The following is a 25,872-nucleotide window of genomic DNA, read 5'->3' on the forward strand; positions in this document are numbered from 1 at the left end:
AGATTTAGAATGCAGCTGTCTCATGAGAATGCTCCTCTGTAGGTCCAGTTTGTGGGTGTGTTGTAAAAGGGAGATTTCTTGATGTAAAGAAGTCTTTGTATAATAGAACAATAACAATAATTACAGCTAAATGTATTAATGATAACTGGGTGCCCAAAGCTGTTCAGGGCTTTATAAATACCTTATTTAAGCATCTCAGTAACTTTTGAAGCAGATGCTATTAGAATTTCCATTTGCAGTTTATCAAACTAACTTAGAAAAGATACTTACCAAACAATGAGTGGTTGGCAAGCAGAAGAGCTAGACATTGAATGCAGAAAATCTATTCCAGAGCCTATATCCTTAGTGCTACGCTGTGATTTTCTCTCTTGCTAGGATCCCACATGGAGAACATTCATATTAAACTTTAGTTTATGATGCCTAATATTGTTTGCTCTAGTTCAAATAAAATTTATTGAGTGCTTTCTATGTACCAAATAGTGGATAAGCACCTCCACATATTATTATTTTTTTATTTAAAAAATTTAATCAACACTTAGTAACATCTATCTATACCAGGTGCAGGGGGTAGGGGTATGAAAGGAGTTGGTGGTGCCTTTCCTCGGGAACTTGATAGTACGTCCACGGGTAATTAGAAACCAATGTGGTACATGGTTTAATAGCATAGGATTAGAAGAAGCAGCACAGAGTTGTTCTGGGCTGGCGAAATAAGGTGACGCAAGTAGTTCCATGTAAATAGTCTTATAGGATACATGTTTGCAAAGAAGAAAACATTGGTCGGTGTGTGTGTTGAATGTGGAAGCGTGTTAAAAGCCAAGGTGGATTGAAGGAATGTGATGTTCAAGAACCTGGAAATGTTCACACTACATTTTGGTGACATGTGACGGTAAAGGACGTCTTTAGACTTCATGCTATGAATTCACCTGTAGGTGACAGGCAGGTAATCAGACCAGGTAAGCGGGAGTGGAGGAAAACAGGAAAGCATATGCCACAGCTGAAGACAACAGCAGCCTCTCAGCTCACGTAGGTTAGATCCAGGCTTTCCAGACCCTTTCGCTTTTCATGAAAATTTATAAATCCAGATGTATATGTAAAATCTCCCTATTCTTCATCTTGGCCAGTAAGATTGAAAATGGTGATGATGATAAAATATTGTGCAAGCCAGAGAATGCTGTTTGGCTCAGGCTGTGCTAAGCAGAGGGGCTGTGGAAGGATGTAGAACAGGGGAGCACATTGTCAGATCTGGAGTCTCGAGACTCAGTTCAGATGGTTTGTGTTGGTGGTGATGCATGAGGTCCATGGGGAGACCCATTCAGAGACTTTTTAGTGGTCCTGGCAGGTGGTTCTGAAGTCCTGATTTATGGCCTGTCTTCAGAAAAAAAAAAAGCATATTTGAAAAGTGATAGAATTTGGTCATGAATTTAACTTGACTAGAAGAGAGGTGGCCAGGAGTAAGATTGGGGCAAAAGTCCAGGAGACTTCCCGATTAGGAGACATGGGGCTCAGCACGTGGGGATTCAAAGGAACAGGTTTGAGGTTGGATGACCATGCGTTCGATTTGGACCCCAGTGAACTTGAGAGTCTTTCAGGGCATTCAGGTAAACATAGTTTAATTCATCTGATTCTCTTAACAAGGTGATGAGGTAGCTCCCATTAGCCTAGTTTTTAACAAGTTGAAGTTTAAACAGGTTGAAGTCCAGAGAGGTGAAAAAACTTTGTCCAAGTTTGTAGCCTGGTTCGTCGCAGCGCCGAGATGGGTCAGCATTCCTGCCTCTAGTCCCTGTGGTTTTCAGACAAGGCCAAGGTCTTCTGAAATACCCGTCAGATGTTCATCATTTCCTTATCGCGGTTTCTGAGGACTCTGATGTTATAGGAAAATACAGGTCATTTTAAAAGCATGCCTTCCTACATTAAGGGAAAACTTGGGAAAGTCAAGATTCAGGAGTCCTCAGAAATTAACTGTGTGCTGCCAGTGAACCCAAATAGCGAGGATGATGTACACCTTTGTTTACATGGTGCACACACCTGGATGATGTACACCTTTGTTTACATGGTGCACACACCTGTCTAACAGTCCTTGAACCTGAACTCAGGTCCTTTGCATCAACAAATCAATGAAGTGGAAGCCAGAAACATTTGATGGGTACATGGACCACATCTTCTTTATCTGTTAGTTTGTTGAAGGGCATTTTGGCCCTTTTCATATTTTGGCTACTGTGGACATTGCTGCTATGAACACTGGGGTGTATATATACAGTGGAATATTACTCATCCATCAGAAAGGAAGAATATCCAACTTTTGCATCAACATACATGGGACTGGAAGAGATTATGCTGAGTGAAATAAGTCAAACAGAGAGAGTCAATTATCATATGGTTTCACTTACTTGTGGAGTTTAAGGAATAGCATGCAGGACTTTAGGAAAAACGAGAATTGAAGGGGGAGAAATTGGAGTGGGAGATGAACCATGAGAGACTATGGACCCTGGGAAACAAACGGAGAGTTTTAGAAGGGAGAGGGATGGGAGGATTGGTGAGCCTTGTAATGGGTCTTGAGGGGGGCACAAATTGCATGGAGCACTGGGTGTTATACACAATGAAATCATGAAACACTACATCAAAAACTAGTGATGTACTGTACGGTGACTAACAGAACACAATTTAAAAAATAAAAAAGAAAAATTTGATGGGAAAACAGTATATGGTTTTAAGTGTTTACCAGGTTATCAATTAAAATGGCAAAGCTAGTTCCAAAAGAGTGCGAAGTAGGATTTGAAAAGAATATTCCTTCATGAAAAGAACTTCAGTAAGATGCCAGCTGGTTGATCGAAGTCTGTACACTGCTCAAAACATGGCTGTCTCCTTTATGTAGAACATCTGAATCTTATTTGGATTTATAAGATGTGGCAGGCAGTTTTTTTTGGGGGGGGGCAGGAGATGTTGCTTAAATAGGGGTCCATGAATGAAACAGCTTCTGAGGCTCTATCTGGATGGAACGGAAGAGGTAGACCAGTGCCTCCCAGGGGCTGTCACATGAACATGAACTTGATGGCTTAAATAACAGACATTTATGCTCCGTCAATTCTGGAGGCTGGAAATCCAAAATCAAGATGTTGGCAGGACCCTACTCCCTCTGACAGCTCGAGGAGAGAACCTTCCTTGCCTCCCCAGCTTCTGGTGGCTCCAGGTGGTCCTTGGTTTATAGCCACCTCACTCCACCCTCAGCCTCTCTCTGGTGACACTGTCATCTCCCCTTCGGGGTGTTGGCATTAACTTCTCTTGCTTGTCTTTTATCAGGACACTTGTGATGGCATCTCTGGCCCACTCAGATAATCCAGGGTGATCTTAGCACTTTAGAATTCTTAACTGAATCACATCTGCAATGACTCTTTTTTCCCAAATAAGGTCATGTTTGTAAATTCTGGTCATTAGGGCTTGATATCCCTGGAAGGCCATTATTCAATCTTACTACATACAGTATAATGGTCGATTCAAGGGCTAAGTTAAACAAGTTGTGTGTTTGACCACAGGGCTCAGGTCTAAAGGAAAATCTTCATCGTGAAAAGAAGCGAAATGTCCTAATCAGAGTAGTGGTATCAGGTCCAAAAGATACAGCATGGTTATAAATAGGAAGACAGATCACACAGCTAGAATTCAGAAGCCAGTGTTTTCCATGATACTCCAGGAAGCCAACCAGAGGCAAGAATCACATTCCCGGCTGCTCCATTGAGATGTCACACTACTATGACTATCCAGACTGACAAATGTATCTATGAGGCAAGTGGATCACATGTGATTGTAACTATGAGCCACCGGATGCAAAAAGCCAGCTAGGAAAATGAATGTGTCTGAAGGGAGCTCAGGGCCAACTCTCAACTGGCTGTACGTCGTCTCTCTTCTGGTTTCTTTGTATCACTTTTTCTCCCCTTCTCCCCCTCACCCCCCATTTCCAAAGAGTTCAAGCCACAGTCACATATATATGACTCAGCCATTTCTGACTGATAAAATCTTCTGGCTTAGCCAAAGGGTCACTTGTCCACAAAATTATCAGTGACGCCCCCACCCCCACACTTATCGATGTTATCTCCCCCATCCCTCGTCATACAGACTCCTTCCTAAAATACTTCTCCTTATCTCTCACCTCAAAGCAAACTGGCATCTGCCTCCGACATGTTCCTCCGAAAACCAAATCAAAATGTAAAATGAAAACACAGAGTTTATTCATTTTTTTTCCAACCGCCACCTTAAGTGCTTTTGTCTTAGAAACATGCCAATTGTCATTATGATTCTGTTCTGTTCTGAATCAGAGCAAATCCTGTGACTGATGAATCAGGTGCAAGAGGAGAGATGGTGGGCGGTGTCCACGATCTGTCCATGGCCACAGGACCGCCAGCGGATTGCCTCTTGGGTGGTTACAGTTCTCTAGAATGGCCGACCTAAAGTATACAAATGGTCATGGCAGAGGACTGAGTAATCATCCCGTTTATCAACTGCTGTTCTGCTCTGTGGTTGTTCAGATTATCGTGTGTGTGCCACACCACCATTTCCTCTGTGGTTTCCTGATATTGGCAATCCTTCCGGGTGAAACCGTTATCATACTGTATCGAGAGTGATAACGAGTCAGACATATTTGGCATGCATGACTTCATTCAAGAAGAAATTCTTAAGGAATCAGATGTCACTGCTCTGTTATGGCCCGCTGTCCTTTGTATTCCTGTGGCCTTTGTAAGGAAAAGCTTTACTGCAGCGAATAAAGAGATGCCTTATTGTAATTAGCTCCCAGAGGAGAGTTGATCTCCGTAGAGTTTACAACACACTACCATCAAAGAGACAGAAAGGAAGCCCTCCACAAAATACTGCTCGTGTCTCACTGTATCTGAGCTCCCAGGCAGTGCTCGAGCCAACAGAAGAAAAATGGCTGGCGGCAATCATTTGGAATATTTGGTGTCCCCAGTGATTCTTTCTCTTTAAATCTGTGTTGCACTCAGGTCAAGAACACGAGAATCTTATTATAGTGGGAAAAGGTACTGAACACTTAAGAGACGGCATAATGTGGTGGAAAAAAATATATGCTTTGCTGGCAGAGAAGCATGAGGAAGGCACTTTTTTTCTGCCTGTTAATGGGATTAAAGTCATTTTACCTCTCCAAGTCTGCTGCTTCATCTATAAAATGGAAATAATCCCACCCACGTCTCTGGGCTTCTGTATGGATAACATGAGCCAAGGCATTGCAGATCGCCCCGTGGATGGTAGGCAGGTGCTAAGCTCTCACACTCACTCCTTCCATTCTTTACATTCACGCTGGCTGGGCTGTTGAACCCTGACACATCACTTAGAACACTGTGCCCACTCAGAGAGTCCACGTAAATTTTTTTTGTTGCTGTGCTATATTTTTACCCAACTGACTTTTTTCCTTGTCACACTCCGTTGTTACTTTGGTCCTGAAAGAGTAGAGCGGTTGGTACGATTCATACTTAAGTGATGATTTCTTGACCAACAGATGAATCTTAATAAGAAACAGGATGATTTCCAGGGCGACTAGGCGGCCCCATTGTTAGGCATCTGCCTTTTGGCTCAGGTCATGATCCTAGGGTCCTGGAATGGAGTCCCACATGGGGCCCCCTGCTCAGCGGGAAGCCTGCTTCTCCCTCTCCCACTCCTCCTGCTTGTGTTCCCTCTCTCACTGTGTCTCTCTCTGTCAAATAAGTAAAATCTTTAACAAACAAAAAATAAATTAAGAAAAGAAAAGAAAATAGGATGATTTCCATGACTGCTGGAAACAGTCAAGAACTATTCATTAAACAAATTAGATCAGATTATGCACCTTAGGCTGTGCCCCCAAATCTTTGCCTTATATCTTCAGAGTGTCCAGGAAGAGAGGACTATATTGATTAAGAGAGAGGACACATTTTACATCACCACTTCCTCATATCAGGGAGATCATATGATAGTTGTCTTTCTCCGCTTGACTTATTTCGTTAAGCATGATACGCTCTAGTTCCTTCCATGTTGTCACCTCCTGACCTGAAGCATCTAGGTGGCTCAATTGCTTACGCTTCTTCTGCCTTCCCCTCAGGTTCTGATCTCAGAGTCCTGAGATCAAGCCCCGCTTCTGCTTCCGGCTCCCTGGCTTCCTGCTCAGTGTGGAGTCTACTTCTCCCTCTCGCTTTGCCTAACCACCCCCAAACCCTCCTCATGCTCATGTGTTCTCTCTCTCTCTCTCAAAAAACAAACAAACAAAAAACAAAACAAAACAAAAACATTAAAACCTCCTGATCTGTTCCTAGAACTAGTCAAAACTCAATTTTCCCACTGGAAAATTGGGAGGTTCCTAAGAACAAAGGATTTGGTTCTTGCTACACGAAGACAGCACACACAACCACCCTGCTGATGACCTCTGGGGATGGCTCTTTTCACAGGGCTGGAGGGGAACAAATGCTTTCTCAAACCCCCCCAAAGTTTGTAGCAATGGGTTCTGGGATAATTTCATTTAAGGCCCCGTTGCCAAGGAGGACTGAGTTAAAGATCTAAGTCCAGACGTCTAATATCCTGACTGTCAAGTTCTTAAATCACCTTTGTATGTCACTGGATTCTGTTGTATTTTCTCTTCCATTTACTAGTTGTTATTTTTCTTCTTCTTGGGGCTAATTAATCTTGGGAAAATTGGAGCACCAAATGAAGCCTGAAAAATGTAGCTTAGAGAAGATGTCCAGAGGAATATCACATAGTGACACCCAGAGGATGGATGACAGCAGATGACCTCTGTTTCTGTTAATGTGGAGGATTGTGTGACCTGAGAAATCCTGTTGGCACAAAAGTCTCTAGAAAACACACAAGCAGAGAAGCAAGCACTGGACCAACACTGGCTAAGACCTCCTGGCTTAGACTTGGACTTGAGAGACCTTAACAAGTGGGGCTAAAACAAAAATCCTGAAGCACATGCTAGAAGAGACATTGGACTTCTGATAAAACTTGGACATCCCAAAGCAGCCTATTCCATGGGTGAACTAGGTGAAAAATAAAACAAAACAAATAAATGCAAAACCCTTCCCTGAATGAAGAAGGGAAGAGCTGGCAGTCTAGCCTGTCTTGACTTTGGCTCTTGGAGGAAAGATAGAAAGAGAAAATCTTTCATGAATGTCTTAGCCACAAACCTACTGTTCTGCATATAAGGCAAGAATTAATCCCATTGGGGGACTCAAAATATACAAGAATAAAATTTAATTTAATGTTGGTGTTGCCCCTGAACACTGGCTTGGAAGAAGCAAATGCAATCATCTTTGGATAAAGCACAAATGCATGACGGACAAATTAAATAGCAGAGGAGAGGGAGCATAAGAGAGGATTTGTGATCTGATACATAGATGTGACTAAATTAATTAGATTCACCCAGAGAGACAGAGGGAGCAAACGTATGGCATGCAGAATCCTATAGAGTGATCAAGTTCAAAGCATAGCTAATGTATGTCTAATATACATCTAATTGGAGTTCTAGGAGATGCTAGAGAGAATTGGTAGAGACAATGTTTGAATGTGATTGGGAATTTTTCCAGAGCTTGTAAAGACCTAATTCCTCAGGGTCATGAAGTACTAAAGACAAAATAGATTACATAAAAATTGCAGCATCAGCTGAGACTGATGCTGGAAAACCAAAAACAGAGGGAGGGTGTTTAATCAGCCAGATTACCTACACAGGCATGACCGTTAGGCCTGTAGCTCACTTCTTAAAAGCAACAATTAAGATCACTAGACTGTGGAAGAGTATCATCAATGTGCCGACAGAAAATAACCATCAGCTTAGGAGTGTATAACCGGTAGAGGCATCTTTCAGAATGGGGGGAAATTAAGTAACTTCTAAGAGGATAAAAACAAAGAGGATTTATTATGAACAGAGGACTAAGGGAATTCTAAAGAACATCTCATAGTAGAGGGAATACAACTGGTTCAGGAAAGTCTACAAATAAAAAAAAAAAAAACAGTGAGCCCCAAATATGGTAAGCTAAAAATCCTTGACTATGAAAAATAGTATTGATATTGTCTGAGTTTTGAATTATAAAGAAGAGAGAGAGAGAGAACTCAAATATAGAGCAACAAGAACATTGAACTGTTGTTCCCAAGCTATTTATTGAAGCACCCAAAGCATCCTAGTGAACACACAGGGGAACCAGAAGTTACGAGAAATTTCTAGAGAGACAGAGCAACATCTGTTGGATGCAGCATGGAATGCTAGCTCAAGGCTGTTCACGGTTTCCATATTGAATTCATTATGCTCCTTTCGATTCCATCTTATCTGTATGAAACTGAGTTTTCCAATGGATATTTCTATGGAAAAAAAAAACCCGAATATCAGAAGAAAATACATACTTAACAAGAAATAAGGGTGGAAATGTATCATTTTATTCCAAGATTTGAGAAGTTGTATAGTGCCTAACAAGTGCACATGTGGTACAAGAAAATAATTGTGGTTTTTGGAGAATGAAACAAAATTATTATTTCTTCCTTCAATTTAAATCTATTACTTTTTTCAGATAGCTCCCAAATTGTTAGGATATAAATACGTGATAGGTTGTTTTGACCTAATTACTTAATAAACAAAATGAAATTAGTTAATAAAACCAAAGATTCTTCTTTTTGCCTTGGGGCACTGTGAAGAAATTACTGAGACATTACAGACACAGGGAGCAGAGAAAGTTTGGGAATATCTGGATTATAAATTAGCATGGGGATAACTGGGTAGCTATTAACCAGATTTGTATTTTATTAATTTAAATGGGTATGTTAAAACTTGTAGGGGAAAAGAAAAGCATAGGTGTGCATCTTCCAAACCAGTAAATATGGGGAAAATGGAGTGTGGGAAAACAATCTCAGCTAATCCCAAACAAGGCAAGATGAGATTCTTTTTCATAAGTGTGACAAAAAGAGAGCCCTAAGTATTAAGGTGCTAGAAATAAATTCAAATTTATTAATAATCCTGATTCCCATGTAAATGTACTAAATCCTCCAATTCAAAGACTGGCTAAGTCCCGTGATTTTCTATTTTCAGGAGACTTGCCTAAAACGTAAAACTTAGAAAGATTTATTGTAAAGGCACAAAATGATACATGAAGACAAACCAAACCAAAATGAAGCTCATGTAGCTTTAATAATGTTAGTTCAGACTTTAAAACAAAATGCATTACTATAGAAGTCTAGCCTATAATAATAAAAAGTTCAATTCACTGAAAAGATGCAATAATTCTAAAATTATATGATTAGTAATGTAAAATTTTAGGACAACAAATTTGAAAAGCTGGTGTAGTTAAACTCCCAGAAAATATGCATTATTGAAACTTACTCAAGGAAAAAAAAAGAATACCTAAAATTCCCTATATTGAATCAAAGAATAAACTGGTAATGAAAAATCTTCTCACTAGCAAAACACCAGCCCCAAAGAGAGAGTATGCAGGTGAGTTTCCACCAGGACCAGATATTCCAATCTTACACAAATGCTTTCAGAAAATAGGAAAAAAAGGGTTTACTGCAGCTCACATAATGAAGTAAGAATTACTCTGGTTTTTAAGACTCAAGAGCAAAACAAGAAAGGAAAATTGCATGTCATTCTCATTCACGAGGTAGATTCAAAAAAATGGTAGCATTAGCAGATAAAATTCAAAACTTATTTTTTTCTTAAAATGTAAGATTGATTCAGTATTAGAAAATTCATTCATTCATCATGTCAACAGATTAATGGAGGAAAATAATGTGATTCTTTTAATAAATGGATAAAATTGATAAAAGGCAACATCTATGATAAAAGTTCTCAACAAACTAGGAATATATTCTGTAGCCTAATACAGTGTGCCTGCAGTGCTTTGGTGCAAAAATAATGATGAAACATTAAGTATATTTCCTTTAAAATTGAGAACAAGATAAAAATGTTTTTTGCTAACACTATCAATATACTGTTAGTCCTAGCCAATGATATAATATAAGAAAACAGAATAAAAGGTATGATTTGGAACAGAAAAACAAAACTAGACTTATTCAGAGATGATATCATTAATTTTATAGAAAACCAAAAGAATCTACAAATGAGTTATTAATAAGACTGTTTGCCAGATATAATTTTATAGTAAATTTTATTTCTATATAATAGCAATAAGAGCAACTTAAAAAAAAAAGATCCATTTCACCTTGGCAGCTAACATGGACTGCTTTTATAAGGGACAAATCTAATGAAAAATGAGCAAAGCCGTTATGAAAAATGCTAACACTTTATAAAACATATTAAAAATGACTTAAATAAATTGAAATTATTAAAGTAAACATTTAATGGGTAGTAAGATAATATTGTAGTGATGTTATTTCTGCCCAGTAGGGTTTTCCTTGAACCTGAAAGGCTGACTTTAAAATTTATAGACAAGAGCAAAGGTCCAAGAACCCCTGAAGACAAAGAACAAGGCAGAGGTGTGGTGGGGATCTTGCCAAATGAAACACTGGTCCTTATGATGAAAGAGAGGGATTTGGTCAGTGTGGTATTGGCCACGGGGTAGACAAATGTACCCACGGGACAGAACAGAGAGCCCAGGAGCAGCCCTAACATGTATAGAAGTGATCTACCCCAGAGCTGGTATTACAGATTCATGAGGAAAGGAAGGAGACTGCTCCGAATGGCTCTGGGGGAAAAGTGAAATTGAATCCCTTCCCACATCATATGTGAAATTCAATTCCAGTTTTTCCCAAAAGCAAAATATGGAAGACCAAAATTTAAAAAAAATATTAAATTTTATTTTTAAGATAATTATAGATTTTCATGTAGTTGTAAGAACTAGTACAGGGATCCTGGGTGGCCTTTACCCAGGTCGACAATAGTAACATCTTGCCAAACTACCTTGCATCAGAGCAACCAGGGTAATACCATGGATACAGTCAAGATACTAACAGCTCCATCACGAAATCCCTCCTACTGCCCTGAAAACCATTCAGCAGCCATCTTTCCTGAATCCTCTACCAGAATCCGTTGCCTCTTTCTGGAATTTCCTCACTTTGAGAATGCTGTGTAAATGGAATCAACCGTACACTATGTACTCTTTGGGTATTGGCTCTTTACACTCAGCACAATTCCATCAACCTTCATCCAGGCTGTGGTGGGAATCAATGGCTTGTTTCTTCTTACTTCCAGTATAGAGTATTCCATTCTATGCTGTACCGCAGTTAGCTTCATGATTTACGGGTTGAAAGACCTCTCTGCTGTTCACAGTGTTGGGCGATTACAAATAAAGGTGCTATGAATATTCATATGCAGATTTTTAAAAATTTATTTTTATTTTTTATTTCTTTTCAACAAAACAGAATTCATTGTTTATACACCACACCCAGTACTCCATGCAATACGTGCCCTCCATAATACCCACCACCTGGCTCCCCAACCTTCCACCCCCCCACCCCCGCCACTTCAAAACCCTCAGATTGTTTTTCAGAATCCATAGTCTCTCATGGTTCACCTCCCCTTCCAATTTCCCTCAACTCCCTTCTCTCCATCTCTCTATGTCCTCCATGTTATTTGCTATATGCAGATTTTTGTCTGACATTCTCCACAAAATTGTGTGAGTGATCCTGTTTCTGTTTCCTAATGTTTGGTGTCCTTTTTTAAAACTTTAGCCATTGGTATTGTGTCATTATGCTTTTAGTTTATATCTCCTTCATGGGTAATGATATTAAGTATCTTCCCATGTGCTTATTTGCCATCTATGTATCTCCTTGGGCAACATGTCTGTTTATGCCTTTGCCTATTTTCTTTTCTTTTTTAGGATTTTATTTATTTATTTGACAGATCACAAGTAGGCAGAGAGAGAGAGAGGAAGAGAAGCAGGCCTCCGGCTGAGCAGAGAGCCCAATGTGGGGCTCCATCCCAGGACCCTGGGATCATGCCCTGAGCTGAAAGCAGCGTCTTTAACCCACTGAGCCACTCAGGCGCCCCTAAACCTACAGCACCCAGTATTCCCAGGCGGTCTCCCATCCAAGTACTAGCCTTTGCCTATTTTCTGACTGGATTTTTTCTTTTTTTACTGTTAAGTGATAAGAGTGATAAACACACACACACACACACACACACACACACACAAAAGATACTAGTCCATTGTCAGATATACGGCTTGCAAATATTTCTCTCATTTTGTAGCTTTTTTCCCATCCCTTGCACACAGTCTTTGCTAAGCAATATTAAAGATTTTTCTCTACAATTTTAGAACTTTAAATTATACATTGAAGTCCATGATCCATTTAAGTTATTTTTTATATAAGGAATGAGATTTAGGTTGAGATTTTTCTTTTTTCTTCTGATTGTTCCAGTACCATTTGTTTAAGAAGCTGTCCTTTCTTCATTGCATTTACACCTTTCCCAGAATTATCTGGGCGTACGCTGTATGGATATATTTCTGAGTTCTCTATTCTATTCCATTATCATACTCTGTAAGTACCTATAGGATATATAGCATCTATCCAGTATACCTTAATATCTGGGACACTGGGTCTCTTTCATTTTACTCTTATTTTCAAGATTGCTTATTCTAAGGTCTGTGTCTTTCCATATAAATTTTAGTATAAGATTTTTTACATCTAAAGAAAAACTCTGCTGGGATTTTGGTAAGAATTACATCAAACCCATAGATAAATTTGAGGAGATTTGACATCTTCACGATGTTGAGTCTTCAAATCCAAGAACACAGTACACTTCTCCATTCGTTTAGGTGACCTTTGATCTCTCTCATCAGCATTTTGTAATTTCTGGGATCCAGAGGCTACACCTGTATTTGAGTTGGTATCCAAACATTTCATTTATTTTTAGCAATTGTTAATGGCATCATGGTTTTCATTTTGTTTCCTCATGTTCATTGTCGGTATGCGGGAATGTTTATTACTTTTTTTTATTTATTACTTCCAAAAGTATTTATTTATTATTTATTTATTACTTCCTCATTTATTCTTCAGGATTTCTATGTGGACCAGCATGGCATCTGTGTGATTACTTCCTTTTATTATATTTCTTTCTATATTTCTCCCTTGTACATTTACTTATTCTATTATTTTTCCCTTACAATCTCTATATCTTAAGCAGATTATGCCTTTTTTCTGGATTTATTTTCATGGCTAGAACTTCTAGTAATATGCTGAATAAGAGTGGTGACAGCAGACATCCTTGCCTTGTTCTCAGCATTAGAGAAAAGGTTTTCAGTTTATTAGCATTAAATATCATGTTGTCTTCAGGGGTTTTGTAGACAATCTTAATCAAGCTAAGGTAATTCCTCTCAATCCTTGACTTGCCATGAGCTTTTATTATAAATAGGGCAATGTGGACATTGCTGCTATAAACATTCGGGTGCACATGCCCCTTTGGATCACTACGTTTGTATCTTTAGGGTAAATTCCCAGTAGTGCAATTGCTGGGTCATAGGGCAGTTCTATTTTCAACATTTTGAGGAACCTCCATGCTGTTTTCCAGAGTGGTTGCACCAGCTTGCATTCCCACCAACAGTGTAGGAGGGTTCCCCTTTCTCTGCATCCTCGCCAGCATCTGTCATTTCCTGACTTGTTGATTTTAGCCATTCTGACTGGTGTGAGGTGATATCTCATTGTGGTTTTGATTTGTATTTCCCTGATGCCGAGTGATATGGAGCACTTTTTCATGTGTCTGTTGGCCATCTGGATGTCTTCTTTGCAGAAGTGTCTGTTCATGTCCTCTGCCCATTTCTTGATTGGATTATTTGTTCTTTGGGTGTTGAGTTTGTTAAGTTCTTTATAGATTTTGGACACTAGTCCTTTATCTGATATGTCGTTTGCAAATATCTTCTCCCATTCTGTCAGTTGTCTTTTGGTTTTGTTAACTGTTTCCTTTGCTGTGCAAAAGCTTTTGATTTTGATGAAATCCCAAAAGTTCATTTTTGCCCTTGCTTCCCTTGCCTTTGGCGATGTTCCTAGGAAGATGTTGCTGCAGCTGAGGTCGAAGAGGTTGCTGCCTGTGTTCTCCTCAAGGATTTTGATGGATTCCTTTCTCACATTGAGGTCCTTAATCCATTTTGAATCTATTTTTGTGTGTGGTGTAAGGAAATGGTCCAATTTCATTTTTCTGCACGTGGCTGTCCAATTTTCCCAACTCCATTTATTGAAGAGGCTGTCTTTTTTCCATTGGACATTCTTTCCTGCTTTGTCGAAGATTAGTTGACCATAGAGTTGAGGGTCTATTTCTGGGCTCTCTATTCTGTTCCATTGGTCTATGTGTCTGTTTTTGTGCCAGTACCATGCTGTCAACAGATGAATGGATCAAGAAGATGTGGTATATATACACAATGGAATACTATGCAGCCATCAAAAGAAACAAAATCTTGCCATTTGCGACAACATGGATGGAACTAGAGCGTATCATGCTTAGTGAAATAAGTCAAGCGGAGAAAGACAAATATCATATGATCTCCCTGATATGAGGAAGTGGTGATGCAACATGGGGGCTTAAGTGGGTAGGAGAAGAATCCATGAAACAAGATGGGATAGGGAGGGAGACAAACCATAAGTGACTCTTAATCTCACGAAACAAACTGTGGGTTGCTGGGGGGAGGGGGGTTGGGAGAAGAGGGGTAGGGTTATGGACATTGGGGAGGGTATGTGCTTTTGGGTAAATTGGAAGGGGAGATGAACCATGAGAGACTATGGACTCTGAAAAACAATCTGAGGGGTTTGAAGTGGCGGGGGGGTGGGAGGTTGGGGTACCAGGTGGTGGGTATTATAGAGGGCACAGCTTGCATGGAGCACTGGGTGTGGTGAAAAAATAATGAATACTGTTTTTCTGAAAATAAATAAATTGGAAAAAAATAAAAAATAAATAGGGCAATGTTTTAAAATTTTAATAGGAAAATTTAGGAGACTATCCTATCATCTAGAGTTGGGAAGAATTTTTAAAATATGTCATAAAAGATACAGAACATAAAGGGAAAATTCAATAAATTTCAGAAAGCTGAAAGTAAAAACTTCTGTTTGTCAGAACACCACAAAACGAGTGAGAAATAAAGCCATAATATTGTCAATTTATGTTCCAATGAATGATTCATAACCAGAATACATAAAGAACTCATGAACCAGTGAGAAAAGATAATTAAGCAAATAGAAAAAAATGAACAAACATTTCATTGAAGGGGAAATAAAAAGCAGGGAAAATATATTCAGTCTCATTGGTAATCAAGAGAATGCAAGTTAAAGCTTCAGTAAGATAGCATCGCAAAGTGATTAGATTGGCAAATAATATTCACTACTGGTAGGAATGCTGTTACCTAATATTAAAGATACATGTACCTGGTGTCTAGGTTTGTGCCCTAGAGTCATTGTTGCATGAAGAGATGTTTAGTATGACAGCAGTGTTTGTTGTAGCAAAATAACTGAAAGCAATGTAAGAGCAGAATGAATTAATAAATTATGATATATCTATATAATGACATAATTTACATTAGTGGCTGTAATTGCCCATGGCCATGATACTTCAAAATGGATGAGTCTCAAAAACCAGGTTAAAGAGAAAAAGCAAATCAGAGAAGAATACATACACATGATTTCATTGATATAAATCTTATAAATGGGTGAAAACAGGCACTAAATTCTTAGAGACAAAAACATACAGGATATAAGAATGAAAAAAAGGAAGGATAATTTTAAAAAATCAGGAGATGATTATTTGGGGATAGAAGAGGGATAATTGGGACAAAATCGGGGCTGGAAACACTTGGGTAATAATGTTCTTAAGTTTTTACATGTTCTCATTAAACTATACATACATGTTAGAATAGCTCTTTGAAAGACTAATATTTGTGTTTTTCATTAGAAAAAGGAGGGGGAAAGGCTGTGTCATGTGCATTAACACCAGAGTAATTTTAGTGATAGCAATTGTTTCAAAAGGAGTAAGACAAAAGAAAGTGTCAGCACTTAAATCTGCTCTCCATGATCTAAGTTAGAGATTTACTTATTCACTTTTTTCATGAATTGTGTGTTACATTTGCATTTTTTTCCAGGAGAGTTGAATTAACTTTCAGCGTATTAGTTGTATGTTATGCCTTCAGTTATTGAAACTTTACCACAGCTGTTCTCCTCTACAGGAATGACTGAGTGATAAAGGACCATGGAATGAATGAGATCATTGGAACACTTTGTTGCTTTCTAAGATATCCATGTCTGTTTGGGGAATGGTTTTCTGAGTTTTCCCAATGAGGAAGAATACTATCATTATTTTCTTCAAGTGCGGTAGATTCACTTCACACGTATAACTCATGTGTCCACTGTTTCTGTTGAATTCCTGCATCCCCCTTTCTGGCTTTTCTTCACTCTTATTGACCATGGTCCTCAAGGAGCTTCTCCTCTTGGCCTCTGCAGTGTTTTCGGATAGGGTCCCTATACCTAGGGCAGATTCCAGATACTTGGAAAACTTTAGGAAGCTGAGGGAATTGTGGCAAAGTGACATTAGAACTTGATGACTAAGTTCCTACAAATGAGTATATTTTGGGAAGCCAGTAAAATATTTTCATGTCTAGAGAAATCTAGGGATTTATTAAAATTTTAAAAGAGACAACACCCTCCACTAAATGAAGAAACCAAAAGGAACCACTTGCTACTTAGTTAATTCAATTTAATTAGTTAGTTAATTAAATAAATGAATAAATAAATGTGATTTGTTAAACCCAATAAAATATTATTTAGCATCTGGGGCACCTGGGTGGCTCAGTGGGTTAAAACCTCTGCCTTCAGCTCAGGTCATGATCCCAGGGTCCTGGGATCAAGCCCCACATTGGGCTCTCTGCTCTGCAGGGGGCCTGCTTCTCTTCCTCTCTCTCTCTGCCTGCCTCTCTGCCTACTTGTGATCTCTCTGTCAAATAAATAAATAAAATATTAAAAAAAAACTTAAAAAATATTATTTATCATCTATCAGATAGTCCCCGGTAATGTTCAAGGCACTGGGGATATAGCAGGGAACTAAACAGATATTTTTTTTAAAGATTTTATTTATTTATTTGACAGAGAGAAATCACAAGTAGGCAGAGAGGCAGGCAGAGAGAGAGGAAGGGAAGCAGACCCCCTGCTGAGCAGAGAGCCCGATGTGGGACTCGATCCCAGGACCCTGAGATCATGACCTGAGCCGAAGGCAGCAGCTTAACCCACTGAGCCACCCAGGCGCCCTAAACAGATATTTTTAAGTAAAAATAGCAGTCTGGTGGTTACCATTTAATTAAAAAATATGCCTTAGAAGACTGTAAGCTTCTGGAGGGTAAGGACCTTGCTTGTTCTGCGACTTAGTTTTTTTTTTTTTCCCAACACTTAATAATGCCTGGAACAGTAATATGCATTTAATGCTTATTGATTATTAATCGTGGTTGTTAATGTGTTTATTTTTGTTACATGAATGAATGCACCTTAAAGCCCTACAGTTTGTCCTTGGTGGAGATGGAGTTTGAACCCAGTCTAATGATAATGATAATTAGTTGCCATTAATTGTGAGTTTACTCTGTCCAAGGTGCTATGCTTGCTGTTTTATTCTCATATCTTACTTAATCCTTACGAACTCCTGAGAAAGAGATATTATTGCTACCTTCTTATTGAGGAGGGTTTTGAACCTCAGAGTAGGTAAGTGCCTTGCCCAAGGTCACCTGCTGGGTCTGTTCCCTTCAAAATCTGAGCCAGGCTGGGGCCAAAATCCTTCCACTTTTCAGAGCCTCTGTATCTGTGGTAGCCTTGGCTCCCAGGAAGGGAGCAGCTCAGTTTATTAACTAATTGGGCTACATGATGCCAAGCAATCCATTTGGCTGATTTTCTTTCCCTAGCAAATTGACTAATTTGTTTTACAGAATTGACCCCATCAGCTAGTTATTTTAATGGTAAATCAAAGTATGCTTGACTTTTTTTTTTTCTTTTCTTTTACTGAGTCTCCAGCTGGCTAAGAGGTTAGGGTCAGACATACCTTAATTATAATCCAGAGTCAACCATTTATTAACTGTGAACCTTGAGCAAGTTCTCAACCTCTTTAGGCTTCCATCACCTATCAGTAGAAATGTAGATGAGAATAATTCCTGCCTGGTCGACTTAATGAGACGATTGGATGGAGACAGCTCTTTCCCTTGTAACACAATGTCTGACCCTTAAGGAGTTTTGTGGGTGATAACTGCTGATATTATACTTTTCCTTGCAGTTGCTAACCTGGCATTTTATTTTGATTCTATCTTTGTGCAGTGCCTTTTACTAGGTCCTGCAGCTTCTTTCCAAGATAGACAAAGTCACTTACTTGTTACTTATTGGATTTTGCTCCTTCACGTGGAGCTTAAACTGTTGTAAAAATTGGCTCAGGTCTCTTATTCCCAACCCTCCCTTCTAATTACAGGCACTTTGAATGCAAGTTCATTCATCTTTTTACTGCCAGCCCCATCCTATTGTCTAATATATAGGTGCTCTGTGATGTTTGTTCAGTGGAATGAATAGGTCACATCTCTGTTCAAAGTTGGGGTAGGTCAGTTCGCTATCGCACAACACGGTTAATGTCATTTGTGGGATTATATTGATTTTCAATATGATCTTTACACATACCATTCGTGTATGTCACTTAATGCCGGCAGTCTGTCTCTTTTCCTTTGTGTATATTTTGCTACTTCTACTCTTGACCCAGAGCTCTTGCTTTCCTTAGAGATTTTTACCACCTATAGAGTGGGTATTGCTTTTTTATTTTTAACATTTCTTTTCTTGTTAGTGCTGTATTACAGACTGGGTCTGCCACTCCTGCTATAGGACTATTCAAAAGACTTTCCTACTTAAACTTTTATTTCCCACATCACTTTAAGGTATACATTTTACCCTTCCCCCACCCCCATCATTAATACATTACCATTTGACTCTGTCATTAGGCTGTCAATCTGTGAAACTCTTGAAGAAGAAAGAAAAACCTTATTTTAAATCGGCCTGATACTTTGCTAAAGAGGTTGGTGCACTCACTACAATTCTATTCTTGTCAGGAATAGGCTTTTGCAATTATAAGGAGAAAAAAGGAAATTTAGAAGAGCTACCCCACCATAAGAGATCTAGGGAGAATAAAATAAGGAAAAGAAGGACAACATTCAGTGCAAAGTTCTAGGGAAGGTTCTTTCCCTCATTTAAAAATAACTAAATGTGTACCCCAAACGCTCCAAATAGCCAGGCGGAGGGGTTCCAGCCATGATATTGCCTTAAGAGAAAATGGTATCAGAGTCCTCTAGAGCTGAGGTCCCCATTCCATTGTGAGTGGTCAGAAAATGAAACACTTTCAATCTGAATTTCTAGGTTAAGGTAATAGAGTTTAGGGTGTTGAGCCCTGGTGAGAAAAGGAACGGGGAACATTTTGTCACCATTGCCAAGGAAATGTTATCCGAATGCTGGTGCATGCCAAGGTCCTGCGTTTCCAATGAAGTTAGGGAGAGACAATACACTTGAAGTTCAGGAGGAGAAATTTATGCTGAAATTCAGACAGACTGCCTGGGTTCTGAGATTCTCGAATATGTTGCTAAACAGAGCAGGACTCGTCCCACAAACAAGGCTGGAGAGTTTTCCAAGATTCCAAGTCATTAGGCAGGGTTTCCAGGGACAGCAGGGCTCGGCTTCAATTGTTCCCCGAGATCATCTGACCTGATTCACGAAGGAAGCCTATGGAATTGTATCGACTCGCGGTTTTCCATAAAAGTGCCTGGTGACCCAGCAGGGGAATCGGCCCGTGCTTTCTGAAGATGGGGGCACAGGCTAGCCCATTTATTTCCTAACTGTACAAATGCTATAGCAAATGAAAAGCTGCAGTTAACTTCCTGTGCCAAGCATGGGAACGATTTATATTTCTGCCTGAAACTGAGTGATTTTCGATGCAAGGGAAGTGATGAGGCTGGATTAGAAAGTTTCCTCTCAGGAAAGTCATATACAAACAGTAATGAGGGGAGGGCCGAAGGAAGTACCTTCTTTAAGCTGCTTCCCCAAGAAACTTCAATCAACTGCGAGGTTTTGCTGGCACAAAACTTTGACGTATGTCCCTTGACCTTTACCAACTACCCTTTCACGTTTGACACTTAACGTTTCCACCACGATTAGAATTCAGCGTTAATTAATTTCAACAGTATCAGTTAAGTTATATTTAGCTCAGGAACACTCACTTTTGTCTTTTGTGAGTAGCACTGCAGTGTTATTACGAAGAGGTAGTCAGGAGGGCAACAGATAGGAGAAGAGAAGAATGATTCAGTGTGCAGATAATTGTTTCAAGTGAAATTTAGCTTGGTATTTTTGTTCCTGTCCTCAGTAGAACTGAGATTTAGCACCTCGCCTTGGCATTTAGCCCCCACACCCACATAGGAGGAGGCTGTGCTGGGCGGGTGCTGAGAACGAGCCACACCAGAGTTAAATTATAGCTCAGTTCTAACACTGGCAAGAATTTTCTCTGGCCAGCTCCTGGGTGCAAAGCTGGTGATTCCAAAAGAGAGGCAAGGCATCCCTAGAAAGGATCTCCATATGGTGTGGCATCACCCTCGCTGAGGGGGGGTTGACGGGGTTGTTTAAAGAGCATCGCCCCAAAGGTGGTGACCATTCCCAAAGAAAACAGTGGTGCCCCAGAATATTGAGACCCAGCAGGGTCATACTTTTAACCTTAAAATGTCACCTGCGAGGTTCTCTTCTCTTACTGGCTTATTCCGTAACATGACCAAAAAGCTCCCTGGACTTGGAGAGAGCCCAAGAATTTTGACCTCTTTCCCCTGGGTTGTCCAAGGGAGAAATCATTTTTGTTAGTTAGTTTTGTTTTTTTTTTTAATTCCATGCTCTTTTAACTCTGTGTGAACAGACTATGATGAGGGTATGGATATGCACATCTTGTTTTTACCTGAAGCTCAAAATCCTGTAGAACCATTACAACATGTGGCTTTTTGGGATATTAGCATGAAAGCCTGGTCCGTAAGTTTACTGTGCCACTCAATCCCTTCTGCCCCTTAGATCCCTGCACAGAACGGGAAGAGAGAAGCTCTCCATTTGGTAGGCAGTACAGGTGAAACCAATTCATACGTAAGCTGCCCTTTTATGTCTCAGTGAACATTCAGTAATAGGAATAGTAAATTGAATTTAGGGGTTCTTTGAGATAGTATACCCAGGTAGCCTCCGGTTGTTAAAAAAATAAATAAATAAACAAAGGAAACCAACTTTTGTAGCATTTTCGTTTGTGTTTGACCAAACGTTTTGCCTCCCATAATTCAGATTTCAGGTTCTAGAATCAAGTTCCAAGTCCTCATCCCATCCTCCACCCTCAGTTGGAGGACTCTTGATCCTTGCCACATTCTGGATTCCTACTTACCCCGTAGGAAAACTGAAAGCCAAGGATTTAGGTAGCTCTGTTCCAGTGATCAAGCAATTCAACTTCAAGGCGCATTTCTGTTTCTCTAGTCCTGATAGAATGTCCCTGGCCTAGTAACTGGCCTTGTGTCTTAACCCTGAGGTCAAGTCTGCCTCGTGTTCTTGATCCTGGTCGCCGTGCATGGGAGTCTGACCAGCCCTCTAGGATGGGGTCTCTGTTGTTGCTGTTGTTGTTTTCCTCAGTTTTCTCCTTGCCAGCTCCTACTGACTCATCATTCTGAGATCTAGTCTGATCGTTATGGTCTTATCACTGAAAACATGTCTGGTTTCCATCTCCTGCTCAAGTGTCTGACCTGAGTCCACTCGGGACTCCTGGCTCTGGTAAGAGCAGCCTTGAATCTGTCACTCCCAGCAGCCACTGGGCCTTCTAGTTTTGGTTCACCTTTCAAACTGGTCTGTCTCCCCACACCTTCTACTGAATACATTGCCGGGAACACATATACCATCCCCATGGGCTGCCCTTTACCAGGTCCTGGTTCTTCTCGCATTCTGTCCTTCTGCAGTTGACTTTGGCCATGTCCTGCAGTGAGATAGTGCAGGAAGAGGCCAAACTTTAGTATTTAGAGGATCAAACATAGATGAAAGGGGGGAAAATCATACCCTATACTTAGGAGCAAATAAAATTTTGAAGAGTGGGAAGACTTTATTAAAAAATGCAGTTTGCTAGTCCTGGAATCTTCTAATTCTTTTTGACTTCACTTGGTTTAATAGAGGACAGAAATATTTTTATTTAAGATATTTACTTCCAGGGACGCCTGGGTGGCTCAGTGAGTTAAAGCCTCTGCCTTCGGCTTAGGTCATGATCCCAGGGTCCTGGGATCGAGCCCCACAGCGGGCTCTCTGCTCAGCGGGGAGCCTGCTTCCGCCTCTCTTTGCCTACTTCTCTGCCTACTTGTGATCTCTATCTGTCAAATAAATAAATAAAAAATCTTAAAAAAAATAAAATAAAACATTTACTTCCAAATTAAAATTCCAAATATCTTTATGTTTTGCAATATCTTTTCTTCAATGGACCAAATAGGTGGCTTTTCAAACTCCGTGAGACTAAATAGTTTTATTTTATAATTTATTCTCCTGTCTGTTTTTACATTTAAAGGTGTTACACAATGGCCTCATCATGGAGTTGAAACATCCAACCGTGGGGAAGATATCAGTGCCAGGTTTGAAAATTTTTGTCATTTTCCTTAATCCCTTCCTTCCTGAATTTTTCCCTGTGCTGATCGCTGCAGATAGTTGGTGACCCCCTAGCTTATCGAGATGTCATCCAACTTCTTTGTTTGGATAAAAGGGAAACCCTAGTTACGTCACACCCACGAGCATATGCTGAAGCTACAGAATTGTGTCTCGGCTTGAATGAACGTCCGATTGCCTTGGTGACCCGAAATGCTCATATTATCTGACTCCATTTTTTGTCATCATTTGCTCACAAAAGTACATCATCTAATTGCCAAAGATAGACAACCATAGAGATGGCACCTCTCACAAATGAGGGCGGAAGCTGGGCACCATGGAGTTGTTGTCTACTGACGTCTGAGGCCAGGGACCTTTCCTTTTGAACTGTGGTTTACAGTATGGCTCTCAGCTTTGTAGATAAGGAAACTAAATGTTTTCACTTCACTCAGGATACACTGAATTTTTCTAAACTTGACTCATACCAAACAAACTCACTAAGACATTTTGGTCTAAGCCAAGATGCCAACTTTTTCACTTCTGGGAGAATTCTCTTTCCGGAAGCCAGAAGCCTCGTGCCTACTCTCAGAGTATCCAGAGTGTTGTGAGAGCTCATGACCAGCCTCCGGCCCCCACAGACTTCACTCCTCTAATGATCATAATGTTACCATTCTTCAGATCTGCTGTCTCTGCTCGGAGCACCACTGGGAAGACATGCCACGTTCTTGTCCTTCGGGTCCTTATTTCCTAGACTATACACAAACCAGACACTTATTTCTGTCTCTTCTTCTGACAAAGGATAATGAAATTAGTTAGGACTTCGGTCATTGTTTACTTGAAACTATATGCTGGTTACGATGCTTGAAACTTGGGCATTCCCCAAAGCCCTCACTCACTTCAGACAAATAGCATAGAGCATTTACTTCTGTCGGATCACGTTTATTGAGTAACTGTTATGGTTAAGTTCATTCCAAGTATAATCTAATTTTAAGATACAGGATTAGCTTAGTAATAATGTTCTAGAAGAGATCCGATCGTGGCCATCAGTGCCAAAAGGATAAGAAGAGGGAGGTATGGTGAATAAAGCAAGTTGAAAGGGAAAATTCTGATGTGCAGGGGTAGAAGGAACACCATACATGAATTAAGGAAGGTAACTAAGAGAGAACGCAGCTGTGAGCACATCAGAGACTGGGGCCACGTGTTAACAGGGAAATACTATACAGCGTAGGCAGGTGGTAGTGAAAAAAAGGCCTGTTGATAAAAGCTAAGGAAGTCACTTATTCATTCATGTGATTGAGCATATACCATATGCCAGGCAAGGCTTTGGGTCCTGGAGATGCAAATATAATGGAGCTCATACTCAATGGAAAGTCAAATAATAAAAGTAGCCAGCAAATGCTCCCATAAGTGTAAGTCATGATGAGTGCAAAGAAGAGGGCGCAACTTCCATGTAGTCATGGAGAATGATGGAGGCAGACGGGACCTGCATTTGTTTGAGTGATCTGTGAAAGCCCGGTGGCTTAGCAATGGAAAACTGTAGGATAATAAGAAGTCAACATGGGAAGAGTAGGGGAAGAGTATTCCAAACAAAGGCACCAGCCTGGGAGAAGACTCTGAGGGGGAAAGAGCTGGGTGTGTTTAAGCCAACATGGGCAGGTGAGGTAAGAGCCAGGAAATCAGACTGCAGAAAGGCAGAGCCCGAGGCCCCACCAGTTGTGGTTTTACTCTAATTTGATGCAGGGAATGAAATGGCATAATTTATAACTTATCGCAGGGAGTACGTCAGGAAGTTGAGGTGATCATATCTTAAGTTAGGGTTCAAGGCGGTAGTGATGAAGAGACGGAAGTGGCCGAAACAAAACCCCTAAGCACAGTGTTTTCAGTGTGAGGACACATTAAAAAACATTTTGTTGAGTGGTTTTTAATTTTACTTTCTAAGCAGAGGAACTAATTTTCCAAGTAAAATCTCAATATTCTCAATATCCAAGATAGATGAAAACAGAGTTTTGCTGGTGGAGAGGTTAGCACTTCAACCATTTAGCTTTTTCCTCCTCTGCTTCCCTCATGCTGTCTCCTCCAGACACCTGTTTGGATCCCTGGGACCCAAAGGACATTCAGGAACCACTGGTGTAATTTAATTCTACAAGTTTACAGATGAGGTCACAGTCAATAATATCCCCAGCACATGAGAGGAAAGGGTAAACATTTGAACATTAACACGATGGTTAGTATAGGAAGGAGGAAAGTGAGTCAGTGGCCAACTTAGAAGGAACTCATTGGATGTAACTCTCTAGATCAATCAGATGTGAATTTTCTGATTTCCTGGTAAAAGAGTGAACAGTCAATCTCGGGAAGAGAGAAGTATTTTTCCAGATTCCTAAGGGAAAGGCTCACCCTTTTTATCATTTTAATGTGTAAATGTATCACTTAGCTATTGTCAGAATAATGCTGTGTAACAGAAAACTACCAAATCTGCGTACCATCCAGACAGAAGCATTTGTTCATTCCATGCATGTACACGAGGGGGAGGACAGTCAGCCAAGGCCACACTTGGTTGGGCGGCTTTGCTTCTAGATGCAGGTCTGGCCAGGTATCTCTGTGAGATGGACTCAGCTCTGCCCCACACGTTGCTCACGTTCTTGTGTCAATGGCAAAAGAGCAAGGAGGCAAACAGACACCACCATGCATAATCAACAGACCCTTCTGTCCACATTCTGATGGCCAAACCAAGTTTTAGGTTGTGTTCCAAGGAGTGGGGAAATCTTTCTCTCTTTTTAAGAGAAACAACAAAGCTACCTGAAAGAAAACATGGGCGCAAGGAGGGGCAAAAACTGGGGCCCAAAATTCAATTTATTGCAACAGAATTCTCAGATCTACAGCTATCTCCTTTTTATGTGTTATCGTTACCTTTATTTCCCTTTGGAAAATTCCACCTCTTTAATATCTATTGAGCTTAAGCATATTTTTGATATATCTGCTTTATTGACTTATATTCTTTTACAGAACTTTTATAGAACTGTCACTATACCAAGTCTCAGATTTCAGGTGACATGGATATGTTTAGGTTATTTTTGGAATTAGCATCTGAGTGTCTTTTGAGAGCTGCTGGCACATTGGGCTCCCCAGCAAAGGGAGAGACAATTCTGCTTATGGACATGAATCAGTTGCTATTCTGTCTCCTAATTCCCTGTATCCTATCAAGAGGCCACGCATATAGGGTAAGAGATATTAAATGCAAAGGGGATTTATCAGTAAATAATTATTTTTGTTTGCTGTGGATTTCCCCCTTCA

General features: G+C 40.1%; 1 protein-coding gene across 2 annotated transcripts in view; it reads left to right on the forward strand.

Annotated features, from left to right (window-relative positions):
• SUGCT (succinyl-CoA:glutarate-CoA transferase) overlaps window positions 1-25,872 on the forward strand; it is an 827,195-nt gene that overhangs the window by 690,017 nt on the left and 111,306 nt on the right. The window contains exon 13 of one of the 2 annotated variants that reach the window (XM_044245656.1): window positions 22,508-22,571. The exons of the other annotated variant lie outside the window; for it this stretch is intronic. Within the exon in view, the coding sequence (XP_044101591.1) occupies window positions 22,508-22,571 (64 nt within the window). The remainder of the gene's footprint in view (window positions 1-22,507; window positions 22,572-25,872) is intronic. 2 annotated transcript variants of the gene reach the window in all.

The sequence above is a fragment of the Neovison vison genome, chromosome 4 (genome assembly GCF_020171115.1).
Source record: "Neovison vison isolate M4711 chromosome 4, ASM_NN_V1, whole genome shotgun sequence".
NCBI lineage: Eukaryota > Metazoa > Chordata > Mammalia > Carnivora > Mustelidae > Neogale > Neogale vison.